General features: G+C 37.6%; 2 protein-coding genes across 2 annotated transcripts in view; one reads left to right on the forward strand and one right to left on the reverse strand.

Annotated features, from left to right (window-relative positions):
- Positions 1-17,860, reverse strand: LOC127441957 (plasminogen activator inhibitor 1 RNA-binding protein-like). Its single transcript, XM_051699567.1, has 9 exons — positions 17,484-17,860; positions 14,006-14,183; positions 12,013-12,153; positions 11,857-11,928; positions 9,481-9,555; positions 9,186-9,372; positions 8,520-8,576; positions 4,692-4,910; positions 1-1,249 (listed from the first exon to the last, which is right to left on the reverse strand). The coding sequence occupies exons 1-9, from the start codon at positions 17,737-17,739 to the stop codon at positions 1,190-1,192; spliced, it is 1,245 nt and encodes a 414-aa protein (XP_051555527.1). The 5' UTR covers positions 17,740-17,860; the 3' UTR covers positions 1-1,189.
- LOC127442187 (leucine-rich repeat-containing protein 52) overlaps positions 17,741-25,282 on the forward strand; it is a 10,969-nt gene continuing 3,427 nt past the window's right edge. Inside the window, exons 1-3 of the mRNA XM_051700031.1 lie at positions 17,741-17,895; positions 22,056-22,135; positions 22,840-23,433. Coding sequence (XP_051555991.1) covers positions 17,741-17,895; positions 22,056-22,135; positions 22,840-23,433 — 829 coding nt within the window. The remainder of the gene's footprint in view (positions 17,896-22,055; positions 22,136-22,839; positions 23,434-25,282) is intronic.

Raw genomic sequence — 25,282 nt, forward strand, 5'->3', positions numbered from 1 at the left:
TACTGTCGTCTTCCACTTTATTGTCCCTCCTATGAATACACAGTACATCAGCCATCACACTTGGAGGTCTTGCTAATTCACATAGATAAGAAGCTGGATCCAAACGTTCTTTTACAGCACACTGTTGTCCCACTCCGATTTACATTTATCAGAAAATGCAAGCAGTAGTGCTGTTGTAGTAATAATTAAAAATAAAATTCACAGCAAAGATCACAGGAGAAATAAAAATAAAATGGTACTGATGCCAATAGACCATGTGCTTATTAGCTATTATTCAAACGTCACCATAAATCTAAGTGCAAGATATGTCGACAACTAACACTACAGAAAACTCACTAAAAAGTCGATAAAACACGACTTGCTGAAACTTACAATGTAAGCTCAGGAAAAATAAATTTATGGCAGATAAGTATTTAAAACAGTTTCTCTCTCACTCACACATACACACGCACACTTCAGAAAGTGGTACAAAGGTTTCTAAGCGAGCAAGGGACCAGCTTGGATCTACATTGAGCCCCGGGTGCTTCAACAAGATGAGGAAGAAAGACATGTATACTAATTTTACTGGTGCACCAGAGGATGACCAAAAAAAAAAAAACATCATACAAAGCAAAATAAAGATGAGGCATTCACTTCTTGCTACCAGCCAAGAAAACAACAATAATCCAAAGGGTAACTTAGAGCTTTCTTTCAAAACATTTAAAACAGTCCATATACATTACTCATGTATATATTAATAGTAAAATAACCACTTGAAGTCATGTTGTATCTCACTTGGAAAAACCCCATCATTCTGCTTTTGGTAGAGCCATTTATAGAAGAGTACTCGAGGGAAACGTAAGTGTTCACAACACACTTCAAATTCTATTTTGAAAACGCATACATTCAAGCAGCAATAAAAAAATATTTATGGCGAATGCATAATCTCTGGAGAAAAGAAAGGGGAAAAAATACTGTATGAACATCCCTGCTATCATGTCTCTAAATACAAAACCTCTACCAATTTGCTTCAGTGTAACAAGAAGTCCATTTGTGTCTTTTTCCGCAGGTAAAAGTCAGTTCTCAGTGTATGTACGGATGACAGTCTCATGTTTGATTTATTTTTTTCTCTTTTCTGGTTTTTATGTTAGAAGAATCCATAAGCATGCAAGCGTCAAAGAGGAGGGGGCCCGGAGGAAGGTTAGGAGGTTTAGGCCAGTGCTGGAAAAGCCTCAGGATCATCCACATTAGGGACAGAAACTCCTCCACCCTGTTAAAAACAACAAGAAACTGAGTTAATCTCAAACTACACTGCAGCTTCCTTGGCTTATTTTAGAAAAAAATAAAAAATTTAAAAAAAGCAGGAAAAGCATTAGGTTACTGCAGAACCATAAAACATTTGAGTACAATTTTGGTGTCGGCCAACATGTCCGGGAATTTTAAAGTTTACCAGACAAATTGGAAAAAAATCCAGTCAACTCATTTGGGTGATTATGTAAAGCAATGGACTATGCATTATATGTGATATAATAATTAGAGATTAGTCATTTTGTATTCAAGTACTACAAACGAGTAATCGATTACTTAATTTCTTTTGAACCATTTTTTCTTATGAAAGAATTAGCATTATGCATAAACATGATCTAGATAAAGAAAAAATTATAATAATTTGCACACACAAAATAAAATTGCAATATTCCAGTAGTGTTTTTACTAGTCGAATATTTACAGTTGAACGAGTACTTCATTATTACTTGTGCACATCCCTAATGCCACAATCAATTAAAATTTGTTCATATAGCATTTATTCATTTAGCTGCTTTTCCATATAAAAAACAAACAAACAATGGAATTATTAACATCTAACAAAAAACAAAGCAAAATGCTAAACTGCAATTTGCCACTTATATTTTGTTCACAAAGAAATATCAAAATAACAAATCATTAGGTTATGTCATTTAATTTTTCACCTTGGCCATTTCTCTCTATTTTTATGACTATTTTCCTCATAGCGCAGAAGCATTCTGCTGCCGACGTAAATTCAAATGTGTCCAGCGTTTCTCTAAAGCATGAGATGCACATAAGCCTGGTGTCCTTCTCCTCCAGAAGACAACACAAGGTTGTTTTAATGTGATTCTGAAGTGAGAAACTTCGGTGCACTCTTTCCTCCCGTTTACATGCATCTCGGTCTGTAAGCAAATTTCTCCACGGCAATGTAATTTCTCCACAACGCTTATGTAAATAACAAACATGGTATCAGAGGAAGACTTTTTTTATTCTCTGTTGCTTCGCTTTATTTCCAGATATTCCAGAGTTATTGCTGTGTTTGTTTCCCTACCTTTCTATCATGATCTGTAGTGGAATTGCGCTGCAATAGTGGGGTTTCCCTCTCACATAAAACTCTGGGATTCCCCCAGGGTATCAGCGCACATACGCCAATGGAAGGGACAGTCGATATTTTACATTGAAGTGTATAAATGGGTATAGTTTATAGCTTATGTGCTTTTTCCACTGTACTTCCAGAAATGTTGAAGTATTTCCCCTTTGTTGACTTGTTGTTGAGCTCCATTCTATAATGTATGTTCTCCAGTCTGTTCCCCGCACATGCACACTCAGAACGCAGCTTGTGTTTACATGACCATACTAAGCCGTGTTCTCAGGGAGAAATCTAGGTGTGTTAAACTGCTTTCTCTTAATCCCTTCAATGGCGTAAGGAAATCTGCTTTCTCGTTTAAAAGACGTTTCAGAACACAGCTTACTGTAAAAACCCTGGAATAAACCGTTTTCTTAAGTGCATGTAAACGTGGTCACTGCAGGCATGCGAGACGGGAATAACGCAAACTGCTTTTGCCAGTGTGCGGGATACAACCTGCTGTAGTCACAGATTAGGACTTTGCACGCTGTCGGGAAACTTTAAACCTCTATGGCAGCGAAGCACTGTCATCATTCGGATGGCATCACACTGTACACTTGTGGAATCAACTAAAGGAACTGCCGACACTTCATGTTAATATTATAAATAATAAAGAAAAGTGATGCAGACAATTTTTGAATTTGTCGGACACGGACATGTATGGGCTAATGAAAACCCAGAAGCCCCGTCCACAGTGTTATTTTTTTCGCTGGATGCAACAGGAGACTATTAATTTTCAATGAGATCTGGCGACTTCCGTCAACATGAGTGACAGCGACCATTGTTGACAGGATGTGGACGCCCATGTACAGTCAAGAGACACGACAAAGTTGAGAAGAGTTTAACTTCATGCAAATGCAGTGTGATATCGCGCAGTGACTACCAATGAGAGAAGACAGCGTAGCTCACATCATCTGTCTCCTGTGAGATAATGGATCCGAGTGCAGGAAAGACAGAGGAGTTGTCATCGATTTCACTGTTCCATATCCAGGGTTGCTGCAGAGTTTTTAAAATCAATTTTAAGAATTTTTAAGACCTTTTTCAAGACTTAAAATTAATACCATATCTCCATACCAAAACAAACCTACACAATCTCAAAATAAATCATGCCAACCTGCCAACATTCCCGATTTTACCGGGTTTCTCTCGCTTTTCCATCCCTCCTCCAGCTGTACTCCTGATTTACAATTTCTCCCGATAAACTCTCGATTTTCCGCATCCACACTTTGCTCATATGGGATCGTCCCGTATTTAAATATAAAATGATACGTCCCGTATCGAATCAATACGGGACGCGATTTTTCCTGCAAGCTGGTCAGATGGCGTCATGGCAAAATAGTTACAGATTGTTAATTTAACACTGATACAAGTTGGAAATTTTTCAAGGGGTCGTCTGAAAAGTCCACACATTGCGCTGAAACGTGCTAATACTGTGGAGGGTGTGGTAAAGGACCGTCTAAAAAGTCCACACATTGTGCTAAAAAAATCTTTTTTTTTAAACAGAAGGTTCAATGAAAATGTTCAATAAGATGTACAAACTTACACAGATCCAACACTGTATGAATACAGTCACTGAAGTACAGATGAAGGAAAATAAAAAACATAGCGCAGTACTTTTAACTTTAAAGGCACTTTAACTTTTAAATACAGAGACTCTTATTTTGAAATGTTTGCGCTTCACTACTTCAAGGCTTTCAAGGATTCGCGGGAACCCTGATATCATTTGTCTGTATCCACATACATGGATACAATAAAACAAATATGCGTGAAAAACCGTGTCAGAAACTGATGGCATTCTGAGTGAGTTTGATTGATACACTGAAAGATCGTTCATTGATATGATTGAGCATTGCTGTAGTTTATAACACTTTCCCCTCCAGAATGCTTAAGCGGTAAACTGATTTCTTATCAAACTGGATGATGTACCAGAAACTGTCGGCATTGTGAGATGATTGCGAGTTAAATTCATACATTAATAGATTATTCATCTTGTTCATGATAAATGCATTGCGCACTGCTGCATTTTATATAAAAACACTCTCCCCTGCAGAATGTTTATTATTAGAAGCAAAACAAATGATTTCTAGTCGAATAAGGAGGATATCTAAAGTTTTACCAGCAGTAAATCCCATATGTGTTCATATTTTCTAAAGCTATGGCCATTTGTGCAGCTGACCAATAACGTTAGAGCGACAGCAGTAGGCATGCCCACTAGCGACACAGAGTACAAAGACTAGCGCCATCTAGCGACAAAATCACTAAGTGTGAGAACGGGGCTTGATACATGTATGTTACTTACCTTCTCAGATCTGCCTCCACCTCGACTTGGCCGTCCGCCGCCGCCGCTGCCGCCACCACCACCACCACCACCACCACCACCACCACGACCACCACGGCCTCCACGAGAGCCCCCGCGGCCACGTCCTGGTCGACCCAAGTCTCCGAAGTTAATCTCCAGCTGGGAGGTGATGTCATTGGCTGGTTTACGGAAGTGGTGATCTCCGGTACCTTCTTCAGCCTTTAAAAAAAATGTTATGGGATCAGCTTCAGGTACATGATCTACCACTCCAAAATAACACATTCCTTCTTAATGACTTGCGAGATCTTCAATAATAGAACTATGACCACACAGTCAAATATGTTTTCTATTTTGTTAAAGCTTCTGAATTGGGGTAGCAAAAGCTTGAAAAAAGGAATTGGCAAAGGTGTCTCATTACCGATGTTCGTCAATTATAGCTTATGTTTCTAAATGCTTTAGTAATTCGTAAGTAGTTTTTACTACTTTTTAAATGCTGGCTTGTGCACATGTTGTATTGTGTCATTAAAGTTACAGGGACTTCAGCTAAAATTTTTACTTTGGGGCACGAGACCAACTCAAAGGTAGTGATATATCTGCCAGGCCGATTAATTGGCCGATATTTGCGATAATCTGCAATGGCTGAGAAACGTGTTCACTAGACCGTTTAACAGAAGTGTTAACATTCCCTGATGTCAGTTCCAAAATCTAAAAGTTTTATATTTCAACTTCAAGCAAATTTGAGTAAATATTGTATAAAATAAGTGTTCTATCAGCTATCGAACATCCTGCTGGCTAGATGTCAGTATCGACATCGGCCACTGAAAATCCAATATCGATCGACTACTACTAAAAAGCAACTGCAAGAGTGATCACTTGAAAAATTTAATCAATAGTGTAATATAAAAGAGGGCAGATTAGAGTGCTGTTGCGGTGGCAATGTTTATTTTATTTTTTACCACGCCGATAAACTGTGTTTTGAGGTGGTTGGTTGGGGCTTGGTTTAAAAACTTCTGTTTGTTATTTGCACCATATCCTACCTTACACTGTCAGTAACATGTAAATTATTATTTATTACATGTAAATAAAATAAAATATTCATAATTTTTAATTAAAATAACAAATATTTCAAATCTGTTAATATAGCTAACCTAAAATATTTAAACACTACTAAATATCAGTAAACAGCTGGAAAATAATTAAATGATTCAGTCCTACCTTGGCTGAACACTTTTCAATTATCAGATGTTTTTAATTATTTCAACAAGAAATGATCCAGAACCGGTTCCATTCTTTAAAAATTAGTCACGACTTTCGATTCCATATACGGTTCCCCATGTTCTTTTAGCGAAACAAAAACACTTCTACATCGATAGGAGCAGATACTAAATTAAGTATATATACACACACACTGATGCACAAGTTATGTCCAACTCGAAATGAAAAAAGAACCGTTGAAATCTCAAAAGTATTTACAACATTAGACTAGATAACACAGTCTAAACTGTGTCTGGAACGTTTATTGTTTATTTAATGTACTTCAGAGCTGTGAGACTTCAATCAGGCAGTGCAGTTACTGACTGCTTGTTCATATGAACGTGTAGTAGGGCTGGGCGATTAATCGAATTCTATTTTCAATAACGATTTTGGCTTCCAACGATTATGAAAACAAGATAATCGAGATAAAACGATTATTGTGCCACATTCCGTTTCGCAATGCATCCTTTATTAAAGTTCAAATAATAAGTAAGCGGCATTTTCCTGTGCGGTCTGAGTTTGAATCTTCTGATGGATCGAAGTGAACATAAAAATGAGAGAGAATGTAGTCTTAGCCCATTATACACTGGAACAAAATATGTGGTTTTTGGCTTATTTTCCAAAATAATATCTAAAACTCCTTTAAAACAACATACATTTATTTTAGGAGCTATACTGCAGAAGAAAATATTGCTATTGGAGAACGTTGAATACAATATTTAATCAGGGCTCAACATTAATGCTTGTCCAGGACAAGTGGATATTTGAAGAGGCAAGTGAAAGAGAATTTTACTTGCCCGACCAGACAAGCAAACTGATAAAAATGTCAATAACGGCTATATTTGTGATAGCCTAGGCCTGTGTCACTTATTAGAAAGTTCATATTCTTATTCTGCTGCTGAAAATAATCCAGAGCACGTAATTTAATAATTCGCTAGCGATCTAGTAACAGCTGCGCCGTTTGATTGACAGACGGCATATGTATGTGTGCTGAACATGCTTGCGCTAATGCACACCTGAACAGTCAAATACATTTCAAAATTATGCCAAAGTGCCCGTCTTGGTGAGGTATTCATGTAAACACATAGCGATGTCTAAAATGAACGTAAACAGCGGAGAAAAAAGTCAATTTGTATTCAAATGTCTGACTTGTAAGTATAAATGTAAGCTAATAGACCTGTTGCCGTCTAGTGTGTCATTATAATAATCAAACAACCAGAACAAGAAAATGAGAAAATACTCACTGCTCTTGACTGGGTAACTTTTTAGTAGCTTTAAAAAGTGTTAATGTATTCTAATCATACAGTGAAGAACAGTAGTAGTTTTATGTTGCATTTCATTCTGAATATTTAGTTGAATACTTGATGGCTTACTGCTGTTACAAACGTTTAAAGCTGTTAAAGCACTGAATTTTCTTCATTTGTATTTTTAATCTATTTCTATTCATTGCTGTTTCTTATTGTTATTTTATTACTGACTGTTTACTAGTCTTGAATAATCACTTAAGAACTGGAAACCATTCTTCCATAATTAACATATTAGTTAGTGTTATTATTTGTTGTGCTATTAAAGCTGGTATTGAGAATCATCACATTTCACTAGCGACTACTGAAATTTTGGTATTGTGATAATGTATAGTCTTTATTGTACATGGTAGATCTTGCTGCAATAACATGATGAAAAAATAGATCTCATTCCATAGAAGTGTGAGCACCCCTGCTGTAAATGTCGGCGATGGAGGCTTTTCTTTATTTGACTACCATACGTGACATAAAATAATTATCATATGACAATAGCCTCCTCCCCTACCAAGTGCAGTTTACATTTCAAGTTCAAGAAAATCCAATGTTGAAAAGACCAATGTTTTTTTTTTAAAGTTCAATAAATGCATGAAGTTTCCAAAGTCTCAATGTTGACCAAAATAATCGTGATTATGATTTTTGCCATAATCAAGCAGCATAATGTGTAGTTAAACATAGACAAGTTTTCTTGTAATTAGTAGAATTTTATAAAAGAATAAATGATATATGCGATACCATTTCTTGTTTGTTTAGAATTGTAAAAAATTATACATTAGGATCAATTACCGAATTGCATTTATGCCTTTATGCCTTTTTCAAGTAGTATTAAATCTATTTCTTGTTATATTTACCCAGTAGAAATCTGTAATGATCTCATCATTTGGCAACAGGCTGCTGAGGGCAGTAAATGCAATAAGAACTGTATTTCTTATTTCTAAGTAATTCTTCCTCAAATGTACTAAACTAATCTTACTGAAATCGTTAACGAACGGAACCAGAATTGTCAAACACCTTACGATTCCCATGCCTAATAGGCCGTTGCCAATGTAGCGCAAAATCCTAAAGTCTCTAAAAATTGGAAAATCAAGACGTCCCTAGCATGAAGAATCACAGTAGAATGAATAATCTAGAAGAAACATCTAGTACTTCACTATACTCATTATATGCTATTATTTCAGGTTTTCCCAAGGTCTTACAAAAGTCGATACATTTACATGCGCATCACCGCTGATGAGGCGGTTGTCATGGTGTTCCTTGCAGTCATAGCAGATACCTTGTGGAATGAGTCGGGATCAATATCTCCAGCTTCAATCACAGCTCCAGCGTGCCGCTGGAAAACACGAAGAAAAAAACCCCCATGACATTACTCAAAACATCACAGAAATAAAACTGATACAACTGGACTTTTAATTTATTGGCTTTTAGTCCTCGTCTGTTAGCTTTGAGGCCATGTAAATGCTAGTGTACTTTTACAAGTTGACACATATAACCGAGCAAATATACAACGTTAAAATAAATTTTTTTGAAAATGGTCAGAAAATAGTGATTATGAGCGAAAGGGGAAAAAAAACTGCTTTAAGTCTTCCAATGGGTCTTTAAAAATGGCATTAAATGTTTAAATCCATTAACTTTCTTGTACCAAAGAGTACTGATATGGACTTTTCAATGGCCGATGCTGCTCTACAGAGCAGGATGGCCGATATAAATAATACACTTAAACAATAGCAAATCAAATGTACACAACATTTCTGAAGCACATTTTTTTTTTTTTATTCAATATTTACTCAAATTCAGTTGATTTAAAAAAAACAAAAAAAAAACAACAACTTTAAAACAGAAATTGTTTACATTAACACTTCTGTTAATCAGCCATATAAACACGGTTATTGGCCAATATATCTGTCTTTAACTACCAAAGAGCGCACATCAGGAAACCTACCGTGCCGACTTCCTCGCTCTTTGACTTGTGCAGTACGTAGCCCTTTTTCCACTGACCGTCATTCCCCTCGTTGGGCTTGCGGATGTTGAATTCAACTTTGGCGCGTTCTTTGTCCTGCATGGCCTTCCACTCGTCCAGTGTCATCTCCTTCGGGCCTTCCTCCTTTACCTCCTCCACTTCATTCTCCCTACACAAACACAATCCAATTATCATGCTCTTTAAAATCTTATCAGAGATACATGTGCTTTCATCAACAACTGTTATTGCGATCAGAGCTGCACTGCATGGCACTCACTTGTTTTCAGAGTCGGCAGGGGCGTTCTCCTCACCTTCAGGAACGGGTTCAGGTGCAGCTGACTGATCAAGCTCACTGTCAAATCACACACTACAATAAGATCTAGGGAACATCAAATTCACTTCACTCTTTTTGATATTAACATTTTATTGATTCCAAAACAGGATTGAAGCAACAGAACATACACACACAGAATCAAATTATATCAAATAATATGTCCTTCCCCCTGAACATCCCCCCTCCCCCTCCCATCCCACTACAAACATCCAGTGGTCTGACACAAAATGAAAGTATACACATATACAAAAATAAATAAAATACAGCCAAAAGGAAACACTTAAGAATATATGTAAAAAAATAAAACCATACATTTAAAACTACAAACCTCCCTCCACTGTCCCTTCCTGAGAGCCTTCTAAAAAGGCTAAATAGCTGCCCCATTTTTTATTAAAACCCATTATAAATCTATGTTGCCTAGCCTTTTATATGACATTTCTTCAAATGCCGCTTCCCTGCCCATCTCTGTGTGCCACTCTTGAAACGAGGACGCTCCAGCCGACATCTATCCCCTAAGTATGACCTGTCTGCTGATCATAACACTGACTAGGACCCAATTTTTTATGTATTTATCTCCTATATTAATGACTGCCCCATCACCTAAAATACAGAGTCTGGGGCTAAATGAAATTTGAGTGCCCAATTCGTCACACATAAAACTCTGAAACCTCAACCAAAATTCTTGGATCTTAACACAACACCAAAAAACATGGGTTGTGTCCCCATCTTCTGATTGGCATCACCAGCAGGTGGGCGTATCTTTAAGACCAAGCCTATACAATCTAGAGGGGGTCCAATAGAATCAATGTAAAATTTTAAATTGCATAAGGTGCACCCTTGCATCTCTAGATGTAGAATTGATGTTTTTTAGAATCCTAGTCCACACTCCCTCCTCCAATACCAAATTTAAATCTTTCTCCCATAATCTCGAGAGAAGTTGAAGCTCCGTCCCCCAGACTCTGAATTAACAGGGAGTAATACACTGATGCCTCATGACCTTTTCCAAAAGCAGTAATCACCACTCCCAGAGTATCTGCCACTTTAGGGGGGGTGTGTGCTACTCCCAAAAACAATACAGAGCAGGTGGCACAGCTGTAAATATCTAAAGAACTGAGATCTGGGAATCCCAAATTGTTGAACCATATTTTCAAAGGATCTCAACACTCCACTCTCATACAAGTCACCGATCGTATTAACCTCCCTCACAATCCACTCTGACCAGCAGAAAGGGGACTTATTAATTCATAATTTTGGGTTCAGCCATATGCTCGAGGCAACATTTAAATAAATGTCAGAATTAAACACTCTGGACACTTTTGTCCATACCTCGTGCAAATGTGAGATAACGGGGTGTGACTTCTCCAGTTAGTTTGATAGAAAGGCTTTGCAATGGCGAAATAGGGGCAAGAACTTCCTGTTCAATACAAAACCATGGAGGGGCTCTCTCAGGTGGAAGCGACCAATGAGCCAAACGTCTGAGACCGAATGCATAATAACACCTTTGTCAATCGGCCTATGTAACTTACTAGAATGTAATCTGGGATGCTTACCGTTCCAGATGAAGGAAATCGCTATACTATCAAATTGCTTGAAATAAGAGAGGGGGACATCTACAGGGAGAGACTGTAGCAAGTAGTTGAATTTTGGAGTACAAATCATTTTAATAACATTAATCTTCCCAATCATCGATAAATGTAATGAAGCCCACCTGCCCACATCGCTTGAAAACCTTTTTATTAAATGGTCAAAATTAACTAAATCAGATGAATTTGCTGGGAATAAAATACCCAAATACTTAATGCCCTGTTTGGGCCACTGGAAGGCACCTGGCTGAAAAGCAGATACCAGGCAGTACGCTGTCAGAGACAAAGCTTCGGATTTAGACTAATTCCCGCTGTATCCTGAGAACTTAGAAAAGGAATTAATAATTCTGTGGAGGCAAGGCATAGATCTAGTAGGGTCGGAGACAAATAATAAAAATATAATCTGCGTGAAGCAAAAGCTTGTGCACCACACCTTCCGCCACCACCCCTGGAAAATCATTCTTCTCCATTCTTATCACGGCTGCTAATGGTTCCAGGGCAAGACAGAACAATACCGGGAGCCCCTAACCAGAGTAAAATAATCTGAAATGAATCCATTCCAATTCACTTAACTCTTACATGATCGTACACACCACACTTTTCAAGCAATGCTAATAGATAAGTTTTAAAAAAATGTATGACTCGTTGGCCAATTATTTAATGTCAATCAGCCAAAAAAGCTGCTACAAGACTATAAGCCTCAAATATTTCACATAATTATACCATATAACCATACCTGGTTTCTTCCTTCACATTGCCCCAGTTGTTCAAGCCACTGCCGCCTCGCTTTTCATCTCCTTTCTGTCGACTAAAATGTGAAATGAAAAACGTAATTCCAGTGAGACCAGTGCAACAAGACACCTTTAACTCAACCATCTGTTATCACACTCACGATTTGTCAATGCCGCTGTGTCTGTCGAAGTCACGTTTCCCCCGGGAATCAAAGCCATCTCCACGTCCCATGCCTCGTCCACGTCCGCCTCTACCCCCACGGCCTACACCACGCCCTCTAGATGGCTTGTCTCCAGCCAGCCTGAGGAAGGCGAATACATTTTATGACAAACCGAATGTAAAATTGATTGACTAAATACTAAAATTAATAATCAATACCAGAAGCAATCCCAGTGGATTTATTAACATTACAGCTGATTCAAGTTGAACGTTTAATGGCTAAATTCGCTAAACATTTGCAGCACTTTTGCGTGTAGTATTTCAGCACAAAAGCCTAGGTTTTATTTACTAACCACCTGCAGTCCCAATATGGTCTTGCACAATTACGAAAGCTTTAAAGGCTGCATTTAAAAACAGACTGAAATCAGTCAGCGCTGTGTGAGCAAACGGCACCCTCTAGTGGTCTGGATGCATTATCCATTATACCACTATAGAACTTAAAGGAATAGTTCACCCAAAAATGAAAACTCACATTATTCACTTACCCTGATGCCATCCCAGATGTGTATGACTGACTGTCTTCAGCAGAACACAAATAAAGATTTTTGGAAGATAGAGCTCTCTCAGGTCCTTATAATGCAAGTACATGGGTGCCAGCACTTTGACAGACCAAAAGTCACATTTAGGCAGCATAAAAGTAATCCATGTGACTCCAGTTGATCAATGAATGTATTCTGAAGCAAATCAATATGTTTGTGTAAAAAATAAATCAATAATTAAAACGTTATTAACTTTCGAGTTCACGAGAGAATTCGGAAGCTGTGCTTATTTACAACAATAGAACGAACATCACGTGAGTTTTCTGCCATTTGAAACAGCATCAGAGCCCTGGACGAAAGTGCCGATTTAAAGTTAAAAATGTTTTAGTTATCGACTTGTTTCTTACATAAACCTATCGATTCGCTTCAGAAGACATTCACTGATTGACTGGAGTTGTGTGGATTACTTTTACGCTGCCTAAATGTGACTTCTGGACCAAAGTGCTGGCACCCATGTGCTTTCTTTATAAGGACTGACAGAGTGACTTCTAAAAATCTTCATTTGTGATCTGCTGAAGAAAGACAGTCATACACATCTGGGATGGCATCGGGGTAAGTGAAACATTTGACAGTTTTCATTTTTGGGTGAACTATTCCTTTAAAAGGCAGTTCTGTTCCTTTAATATCTTTATTTCTCCATGATGTGGTTGACATTTCCGTGGAATTGCCCAACATATGCATTGCATGAATTTGAGATGTTTATTATATACAGTACAAACATGTAGAATGTGAGTTGTGTTGTTTTGAACTGCAAAAACAGAAGTGCAAAAATGTTTTAGAAAAAAAAAAGTTTTTCACATCAGTTATCATGCAATGATATTTAGCTATTTTTCAATTTCGTTTTTTAGCTTTTTATCTTCTATATAACTTTCATTGTGGCTATTTCAAATTTTGGCCTGTCATGTGTTCAACAGATCCAATCCATGTTCAATGGAAAAGATTTATTTTTAGAACAAAGAAAAAGCTTTTGTACCGGCATCGGTATAGGCTAATAGTTTTTTGTTACAATCGGTATCAGTATCGACCCAAAATTTTCATATCGATGCATCCTTACAAAAGGCTTATTACAGCTTGCACCTAAAAGTAAGCTAGACTGTGGTAGTCTACTGTATCCTTTACAACCTAGCACTCAGAACTGGCCTGCAAAATTGGGAATTGTGCAAACTGCGTAATTCTTTTAGTAAATTGTGTGCTTAAAGAACGCAGACAGCATGTGCAAATAAACAATGCTATCAGTAGGCACAAAACATACTTAGCGCACTCTCCCTAAAATGTTATTTGTTGGAGAAGAAAAATGCAAGGCAATATAAACTAGACTCTTAAGCGTGGTTTTTGCCTCATAATAAAGCTCAGTATGCAGTCAGTCACATTGTTTAAATTATGACAATAACTCACTTGTCCGCATTGAAATCGCCCCCCTCTGGCTTGTCATCAGCTGGTTTGTCAAAGCGCCGCTCACGAGGAGGTCGTCTCTCCGGCCTCCTGTCGGCGGGGCGTCCCTCTCCTTGACCTCCTTGGTGTTGAGAACCAACCTGACCTTGCTGCTCCGGCCTCCGTCCAACCCTCCTCATCCCTTAAATACAAATTCAGATATTAAACTCAGAGGACAAGGTCTAATTATGAAAGATTCAACGAATAACTGTATTTACACCTACAGGAGTTGTTATATTTGCAATGAAATCCATTAAATATCTATCAGCAGCCAGCCCTCACAAGAAACTATTAAGCTCATAGCTGAGCAATAATTTTATGCACGTTGCTTTGAGATCTAAATGACGCCTGTCAACGCTTAAGTCAACAAAAAAACACAAGCGCTAAACACTGCCAGTCCCCTTTTTCAGCCATCTTGGTTCAGCAAATTTTTTTCCCCTTTAATTTTTTTTCCATAGGGATTTCATAAAATACTTCATTAAAGTGTTCTAAGCCATGAACCAAACCATCCAGCTCCGAGGTGAATCACAACATTACAAACTTTGATTTGAAGCAAAAAAGTACTTGAAAAATTAAAACCAATGGAAAAAAATAAAAAAAGATTAATTTAAAGTTGATTATACATTCAGAATCAATATATTTTAAGTATTTTGCTAAATATTATAAAAATAGATAGACATGTATATAGATATACAAATATATGAGAATCTAGGGAGACCAACATGGGAGTCAGCGGTTGCTGCAGAGCTCTTTTGGTGCACTTTGTTTGCCGTGATTCTCAGATTGGTGGATGTTTGTGGAGGATCATGGGTAGTGTAGTTCAAGTTGAAAAAACATGGTCTGATGGCTTCAACAAAAACATATACCATTGACTAACCTCAGAACTCATGGTAGATCTGTCTTTAAAGATTTATATGAATTATCATTATAAATCAAATCATCTATGGAGAAAATTAATGGCATTTTTAAATCCGAAATCCAACTGTTGCGCATTTCTGTAGCTAGTCTATATTCAAGGTTTTCTGAAGCCATGCAATAGCTTTAAGCAAGAAACGGACCGAAAATAAAGTCATTATTCATCTAAAATTCTCCCCTCCAATACATCTTTCAAGATCTCATTCACGTTTTTGTATATTTAAAAATGAAGCATTAAAACAAAACATGTCATGCTAAGTTCCTAACTTAAATTTCAGTCGTTACCTTACACAAAAGATACTGTATGACTTTAGAAGAATTGGAATAAAGCACATGATTCATATGGACTACTATAATGGTCGTTTGTTGTCCTTTTTCTGTCACAAAAGTGTTCATAAATGTACCTTTGAACCTACATCCTTTGTTACCAGCCCAGATCCTGATCAACTAGGCTACACCAGCTCATAGCACACATTTAAGCCATTTATTCAAACATATAACATGGTGCTGATTCGAGGTCAACCAATACTTTGCCAATACCGATAACAGATTAATTGGCCGATAGTAAATACAATTTATATATATAAAAAATAATTTATAGAATGATAAAAAAAATCTTAGTCTTTCCTACTATGACTGACACAGACATTCAGGCTTCAACAATAAAATAACAAAAGCAGTTAATTGTGCAACCAAAATCTCAATAATAACTAGACAAATTAAGATTTGGTGCGTTACGGGGGACTTTAAACAAGTCCTAAACACACTCTTATTTTGAAATGACAGAGACTTGGCTAACATCTATATGCAAGTATTTACCTATTTTTTTTTTTTTTACAGCCTATATATTCACCAGGGTAGGGTTGCACCAGCTGTGCGTAAGGTCTCACTTAATTTGAGACGTAAAGTTCACACTAAGGGCTTAGTAACTACTAGTTAGTTTGTAACTAAGTCAGTGCTTAATTTGGTTGCACCACCTGCTCTTAAGGCAAGACTTAACTAGTAGGTCGTAAGCTCTCCGTGAAGTAACGTGTAGTTGCATAATATTACTTTTACCTGTACTGATCCAATAAACAGCCTTCAAATTTGTGCACAGATGTGTTAAAATGCTGTGAATATCAGTTTGATCTTGCTCACGTAAATGTCAGCTGTAATAAATTATATTCCCAATGAATTACGATACATAATAAAACAAGATTTCATTAATGGTATATTTAGCCTATGTAAATAATAATATTCAATAACTGTATCTAAAATGAATAAGGGACAATAAATAAATAAATACTAATACAACAGGCTGGAAAAATAGACATTTATTCATTTTAATATCTATTTCATATATGTTGAAACTTGACACCGGGCGGCGTACACAGGAAAGTGCACCGTTAGATCGGTTTCATGCTGAAGAGGTAAGTTTTTTACATAATGTTTTCTCCCGTAAATGTAAACGAGTGTAAATGCCAACATCATCATATATGTCGAAAGGACTGAAGCCTGTCAACTAAAACATGAGCTCAATGATGTCATTAAATATCAGTCTGCTTTTTTATTCCAACAGCTACTCCTGGTCTGAGTCTTCCGTAAATATTTAGTTTATTAGTCTTTAGTAATTTAGAGTTAGGTCCTACCTAAGTTTAATGGTGCAACGCTCATATTTAGTTGTGCGTAAATTGTGACTTAGTGCCCATTTACGCCACAACTAGGCTAAGCTGTAACGTACGTATAGCTGGTGCAACCGGCCCCAGATGAAGAGTTTATATGTGTAAGTTTCACCAGATGAGATTTACTTTTGACTTTTAGATTTTTGCGGATAACCGATAGTTCCAAAAAGCAACTATCAGCACCGATTAACAGGTAAACCGATATATCGGTCTAGTCTATAGTTACAAACCACCTGAAGCATGATTTAAATAAACCTGTGATCAAATCTGTATGCCAAACACTGATCTGACCTACATTACTGGCACTTCCTCCTACTACAGGTACCCTATAAAATAAAAGTGAAACTAACCCCATGTCTAATATTTGCATATCCCACATGCTTATACAAGTCAGCACACACCGAAGTGAGATGATAATCACTTTATTCACATACAGCTATCAGATTAGCATGTGCCTAAAGCACTACGCAGTTAAAACTCAAATTAGGTTGATTAGATAGTGATGTTGACATGTCGCTGCAATAAGACGCATGCTGAACGTGTTCGGACAGCAAAACATGGTGTTAGTAAACACTGAATGTCGTCGTTGACGACGACAGCAGCAGCAGCAGCTAAGGCTCCATGTTGCTGTGTTTATATGCACACGAGCACTCAGTTAATATTTGGGTCTCAAAACGTTTCATAGACGGCCTTAATGGGGCATCGCAGACGCGTTCTGAATGCGTTTGCGACGATCGAGTGAACCGTTATTTGACGCGTTTCGACTCGGCAAGATCTTAAAGGGAGTTTTAGCCCGTGCTTTCTATATAGGCAGCTCACTCGATTTTTAGCTGCAACCGATATTCAGTGCTAAGCCTCCTACATACCCTCTTTCTTCAGAGGAACTGGTGCCTGGACTTCTTCTTTCTTGTCCTGAGTTGTATTTTTCCTGTCTTTCTGCGACTCTTTCTTCGGCTGTTTGGCGGCTTGAGCTGCCGTCTTCGAGCCGCCCGACGCGGCCGCCTCTTTCTTCTTGATCTCGGCCGCTTTTAATATCTCGAACGGGTCGGACTCGTCGTCCAATAGCTGGTCGAACCGATTGGTAACGACGCAGCCGAAGCCTTCTTGCAGATGCCCGGGCATGATGGCGCCCCAACAGCGGGATTCTCCTCCGATTCTTAGAGGCTTTGAGCGAACTGCTAACGGTGGACAACCACAAGATGGCCAAGGAAGACACCTGCTTCTCTTCCGGCGCTCTCAATATCCGGGACATTGCAGCGTTCGCGCCATATGGGGGGTGTAGTTTTACAAGTGTGCTCTGACGCACGTTTTTGTTAGAACAACATTGTAGTATTGTGGCTTTTACTCCACGTCTGTTAGCTTTGAGGCCATTTATATTCTAGTGCACTTCTTAAACTATCCAAACTATCTTTTAGCTGATATCATTTGCTAAAATGTACTGTTGATCTCTTCCATGAAAAATAAAATAATAAAATAGGCTAGTGATGTATGAAGGTAAAATAGTGCCTAAATGATTTGCATGCGCTGTGTAAGATTTGTAAAAGCGTAAATGATGTTACATGCGGGTTTTCAAATTGCAAGCGTAAAATTGCATGTGCACAGAAGGTTTTGTGAAGGCGTGAATCAAGCTGTTAGCATAATGAAAAAAATAATAATAATAGCAATACTTTAATGCTTTCTTAAGTGTAATTTATGTGTTGTGGATTTGCAAGTTAATAGTCCTTTTTTTTTTTTTGCGCTTACACTTTTGGCACAGTTTTTTTTTCTCAACCAATATGGAATACCCAATTCCCAATGCGCTCTAAGTCCTCGTGGTGGCGTAGTGACTCGCCTCAATCCGGGTGGCTGAGGATGAATCTCAGTTGCCTCCACGTCTGAGACCGTCAATCCGCGCATCTTATCACGTGGCTTGTTGAGCGCATTACCGCAGAGACATAGCGCGTGTGGAGGCTTCACGCTATTCTCTGCAGCATCCACATACAACTCACCATGCGTCCCACCGAGAGCGAGAACCACATTATAGTGACCACAAGGAGGTTACCCCATGTGACTCTACCCTCCTTAGCAACCGGGCCAATTTGGTTGCATAGGAGACCTGGCTGGAGTCACTCAGCACGCCCTGGATTTGAACTCGTGACTCCAGGGGTGGTAGTCACCGTAAATACTCGCTGAGCTACCCAATCCCCCTTGGCACTGTTTTTGTGCCTAAACATGGTCAAAAACATTACAAACATGCAATCAACAATCTGCAAGTAAAGAAAGGGTGTCATGAACAGCAAAACGGATTCACCACGTGGAATCAGTCTGTATGTGTAAAATAAACTACTTCAAACGTGTAAATGACTTGTGTTTGTGGCATAAATATTTTCCAAAATAATCTGATATAAACTGTTCCGTTTTCCCTTTTGTTGCGCTCACACTTTCTCACTGAAAAGAGTTTTGCAAGCACAAGAGGGAAGGCGGGTCTACCTGCCTCTAGTAACCAATTAAATGAGGTTTTCCTTGACTAGTTTACTCTGACCTGATTGGTTTAATAACGTGACAGTCCACTTGTTCTTCAAATGGCTCAGCGTCGTTCCTCTGGGTATCTCTCCTCTCTTAAATATTAATTTGAAATATTAATACATACACGTTCTTTTATTGCGAGTGTAAAGTTGAGCCGACACCGTTTATTGATATAAATATGATTCTCAATCTGCTGTTGGTCAAACAGTCAGATAGTCCCGCGCCCAACTCACGCCATTGGTTGAGTACATTGCTGGGGCGGGTCTCTCAAAACAAACACAGGAATTTTTATAGCGCCACAGAGACACAGTGTTGACAGTTAGAAAATTAAACTATGAATGGCTTACTTATTGTTGTCTCTGCATATTAAGCTGGGATAGGAGAAAGTATTTTAACAATGAAAAAGTTACAAACTTACAAACTTGTTCCACAGAAGAAAGAAAGTCATATAAGTTTGAAACTTGAGGGAGAGTAAATGATGATTGAATTTTTGTTGTTGTTGTTGTTTTTGTTGTTGTTGTTTTGGCAATCTGAATTTATATTTTCATAATTAGTTCATAACAAATTGTAAAAAATAACAAACAAAAAAAAACAAAACAATGTTAATATACTTAATGTAGCCTATATGGGTGTTTCTTCAATTTTGTCCAATATCATGTCCAGGGGTTGATTTTTTTTTAAACTCAGAACTTTTTTCTTTTCTTTTTTTTTTTTTGTTAAATGAATTACAACTGAAACTGTTTCACCATGTATTATAATTTATTATTTGTAATTTTCAAATGCATTTTATATCGATTTTACTGTTTTAGTCTTGTCCAAGATTTTCAATATTAAACGATGAAAATCCATTAGAAAAATAAAACTATTTACGTATTAAAAACTATGATAATATAAACAAAGAGTGAAATAAACATAAACCATTTCAATATTTATTGTGTAAATATGATTGGTAGCCTATCAATCTTTCAAAAATGATGACTGCCTCAAATGCCGTCATTTCCACCACACCAGACAATTTTGCCCCTAATAAATTTTTTTTTTTTTGTGATAAGTTAGTGTACTTGTTTAACAAGTTGACAAAAGTGTTAGTGAAGAGGATGCTTGAGATGAAATACAAGTGAAGTTTGAAGAAAACAATGAAAAATCTAAGTAAATATCACTTGTGAGCAGAGTTCCACAAGGCTCAACACTCCGGCCACTTGTATTTCTTCTATATATAAACGGTTTACCAAATACAAACTGTATCTTATATACTGATGACCCTGTCATCTTTACATCAAATAACAACCACACTGAATGAAGACATGAATATTTGCATTCATGGTTAAATCACAATCGTCTCTCATAAATATTAAGAAAACAGAAGCTATATTTTTTATACATCCCGTAAACATATTTCAGTTTAAAATCCCATTACTATAACCAATCAACCACTTCCTATTAGACAACAGTATTAAATATCTTGGTCTTACTCTTGATACACACCTAACATACAAACCACATATAAACAAACTAGTGAAAAGATTAAATAAAAAATGATTTGTCTTTAAAAGAATATGTCCTTATCTTTCTCAAACTGTAGCTCATTTATACCTTAATTCAATTATATTGTCATCTATTTTACCTATCTGGTCTCATACTACCCAAGATGCTCTAGATCCCAGTATACAAATTTATAATAAAGCTCATAAAATATTATTTGCACTCCCTCTTTACACCCATCATTGTTTTGGCTTTAAAAAACTTGAATTCACTCAATTTGGAGAATTACTGCAATTTATTTGGAAAGAAATTATATTATCAAATTCAAAATGGACTACTTTCTCCTGAAATTTGTACTTTATTGCCAACATATACTCATGTAAGATGATCAAGAACAAGATCAATCACTAACAAATTAAAACCAAGTTTTAAGACTTATTATGGTAAATTTTCATTTTTTCATCATTTCACTGTAATCTGTAATTTGTTCCTCAGTCCAAAAGATCATTGTTATCTTTGCATACATTCAAACATAAACTTATACACACACACATCTGTTGAATAATCAATCATGTACTCATTCATTTTCTTTGTTTTTTTATTTTTTGGTCTTGCTTTGTTCTTTGCTGCTTTTTACTGGCACTAAATTTGTAATATTTATTTCACCACTTTTTTTTTATTAACGATCCTTATTCTTGCTACTTATTTTTCTTTCTCTTTTTCATTTTTCCCTCTTCTTTGTGTCTGTAGGACAGGAACCCAATTAAAATCAGATCTTCTGAATTGTTTTTGCTTTTAAACTCTGTCTTTCCCCCCCTGTATAAATAAATAAACTCAACTCAATATTTTTATTGGGTGTCATTTCCAATTAAGAAGTCATTTTGCCAAATTATGCCAAAAGCAAGGGCGTAGGTTTGGTTTGAAAGTTGGTAGGGACATATTGCGAGGAGGATCCAGACCCTTACCTGACAGTTCCTCATATTCAAATATGTTGTCCTCAATAAGGCACTTACTGACCAAAGCAGAATCCTACATTAACTGGGCCGTATGCAAGCCCAGGAAGTTTTTTGTTTGTTTGTTTGTTTGTTTGTTTGTTTTTTTAGTTTGTTTGTTTTTTTACTCAGACTAGAAACATTTGTAGCTACACAAAGAGTATGCTTGTTTAAATGTATTGATTTCAATAGGTGGATGGAAATCTGCCTGTGTAATCTCCAGAAAATAGTTTAAAAAAAATCTTTACACAATAATCACAAACGACTGTGATTGGAGCAGTGTGAACAGCGCTGAGAAAATTAAAGATGCCACGTGACAACACCTTTCATATGTAGCTTCAGAAGAGGTAGGACAATAATTTATACATGAATATTTACACTAAAAAACTTTGATAGTCGTTAAAATATAGTATTTTATATGTGGTAAAATTGCCCAAATGTTGGTCGGGACATTTCCAGTTTTCTAAAAGTTGGTAGGGACATCATATCATCCTTACCTAAATCTACCCCTCTGGCCAAAAGTGTGAAAATATTCTTTTATTTTGTGTATTTAGATATATAAAATGTTAGCTATGAAATTTGCCTTAGCAAGACAAAGGAGTCAGCCATTTTTATTTCTAAAACATTTAAATGTCATTTCCGTCACCGTCATTTCCACAACAGACTTCTGTTAAACACATTGTAAAAAATTTCCATAATTTTAATGGAAAAATAATGAAAAAATGTTACAGTAAAAAAAAAAAAAAAAAACAAACAAAAAAAAACATATGTTTAACCGTACATGTACTTTATGGTAAACTGTTGTTAAACTATAAGTCCCTTCGTGACCCATCACATTTCATTATATTTTATGCACATAGTCATGTTTCTTCTTAATTTAACAGTTTTTTATTTTATTTTATTTTTTTAATATATTTTTTTACAATTTGACATTTTAAGCCAATTTAAGTCAAAACTTTTGAAACAAATATGAATACAAAGATAACTTGTCTACTGAAATTGGCACATGCAATATTTCCGTTTCATCATCTTGGACTATTCACCCATGTATACTGATTTTTTATATTTTTATATTAAGTTTATAGCACGAGCAAGAGGCGCAGAACTAGAGCGCTCACACACACACACACACACACACCAGAAGGTCTTGTTTTCTCTGTGGAGGTTGTCGGCGCGTCCATAACCTCTGAAGGCTTCATGAAGCTCGCAGTCATATCACGCATATCGCAACCCAAACACATACTGTTGATGTTTTTGGTGACAGTGGCGTCCTCGATCCATTCGGGCTGTCCAGACAGCTGCGTGTGTGATGACCAGCATGTTGTCCAGTGCGCTGAACAAGATCTCCGCAGATTTCCATCAGGACTTCCGCTGACCACGCGCCAACTCATCCTGTCCAACAACCGCATCTCTGACTTACCTGCGCTCGAGCTCAATTACCTGTCCGACCTCATGTTCCTGGACTGCAGCAATAACTCACTCACTCACATATCGGAATCCACGTTCGGGAACCTGAGAAAGCTGGCATACCTGGACCTGTCATTCAACTCTCTCTGGAAGATAGAGGAGCAGACGTTCAGCGCACTGGAGAGTCTGGTGATGTTGAGACTGACGGATAACCCGACGCTGACAGAGTTTCACCCGCAGGCTTTCTCTCAGTCGAGTGCTCTTCAGGTGCTGGACATCAGCAGGAATAATCTGACCATACTCAATGTGAGTTCACTCGTGGCATTGACGGGGCTCAAGTCTGTCGGTCTGAGCGGGAACCCGTGGCTGTGCGCCTGCGACTCAGAGGAGCTCTGTGTCTGGATGCATACTGACAACTTTAAATTTCAAGGTAGTAGTTTGTAGGCTGCTGTAGGATTTTGTATTTATTTTTATTTATTTTTTTACATTGTTTATATTTTAGAATAAAACACTTTATAGCCTAATAAAAATTGAAAACGTTGGTTAATAAGTAATCAACAATAATAATAATAATAATAATAATAATATAAATTAAGCTCAGTCGACAGCATTTGTGGCATAATGTTGATTACCACAAAAATTAATTTCGACTCGTCCCTCCTTTTCTTAAAAAAAAAAAAAGAAAAGAAAAAAAAGCACAAATCTTATAATGAGGCACTTACACGGATCCAAAACATTATGACCAATCCTATTGTTTACAAAATTGCAGCGCATGCGCAGTACGTGGCGGCAGAAAGCCGATAGACTGTTAGATTTGATAGATCGGACGATGTAACGAAATTACGACACAAAACCATCATAAATACACAAATATTCTTAGCTATACAATTATTATAATGATATGAGTTAATAACATATCTTTTATAATGTTTGATTTATATGTTTGCTGCAAAGCAGTGAGTTGAAATGATCTCTTCACTCCAGTCAGCTCTGTTGATGGCTTGAAGCCACAGCTATCTACGAGAGCTCTCGAAATAATTTTTCAACAATTGAATCCAATAAAAGTTTACTGTTTGCCGACGATTTCTGCCACAACATCCGTAGGTGACGTAAGTGGTGATGTTGGATTGGTCTATACCCAGATTGCACACGTACGTCTTCGAGATGTCTGTTTAAGATCTTTTCATCTGGACAGCATCACAATCTAATGAACATCTGCTAAAGATCTTAAAACGATCAGATTTACAAACATCCTTAATCATAAATGTCTCAAAGACATCTACTGAATGTCTTATTGATATCTGAGAGGAAATTTTTTTTCGACCTATTGCAGATGAGCAAACAACCTAAAAAATACATCTTCCAAATGTAAACACACACATCAAATAGACATCTAGGTGATGTACGTGTGCTATATGGGTATGCTGTTGGTCCTCTGCGTGCTGCCAAAACAGTGCTGATCCGCTGAGTCATGGACTCTACAAGACCCCTGAAGGTGTCCTGTGGTATCTTGCACTAAGACATTAGCAACAGATCCTTCAAGTCCTGTAAGTTGCGAGGTGGAGCCGTCGTAGATTGGACTTGTTGGTCCAGCACATCCCACAGATGCTCAATCAGATTGAGATCTGGGGAATATGGAGGCCAGGGTAACACCTTGAACTCTTCATTATGTTCCTCAAACCATTCCCCAACAGTGTGGCAGGGCGCAAAATCCTGCTGAAAGAAGCCACTGCCATCAGGGAATACCATTGCCATGAAGGGGTTTACCTGGTCTGCAACAATGTTTAGGTAGGTGGCACGTGTCAAATTGACGTCCACGTGAATGGCCGGAACCAGGGTTTCCCAGCAGAACATTGCCAAGAGCATCACACTCCCTCCATAAGCTTGTCATCTTCCCACAGTGCATCCTGGTACCATCAATTCCCCAGATAAACGGCACACACGTTTCAGGCCATCCACGTGATGTAGAAGAAAATGGGACTCATTGGACCAGGCGACCTTCTTCCACTGCTCCAGTTCCAATGCTCATGTGCCCAATGTAGTTGCTTTCGAAGGTGGACAGGGGTCATCATGGGCACTCTGACTGGTCTGCAGCTACGCAGCCCCATACACAGCAGGGTGCGACGCACTGTTCTGTACACATTCCTCCCGTAACCATCATTACATTTTCTGTGACTTGTGCCACAGTAGACCTTCTGTCAGTTCAGACCAGAAGGGATAGCCTTCATTGTCCTCGCGCATTGATGAGCCTTGTGTGCCCAACACAGGTCGCCGGTTTG

This window comes from Myxocyprinus asiaticus, chromosome 6 (genome assembly GCF_019703515.2).
Source record: "Myxocyprinus asiaticus isolate MX2 ecotype Aquarium Trade chromosome 6, UBuf_Myxa_2, whole genome shotgun sequence".
Lineage (NCBI taxonomy): Eukaryota > Metazoa > Chordata > Actinopteri > Cypriniformes > Catostomidae > Myxocyprinus > Myxocyprinus asiaticus.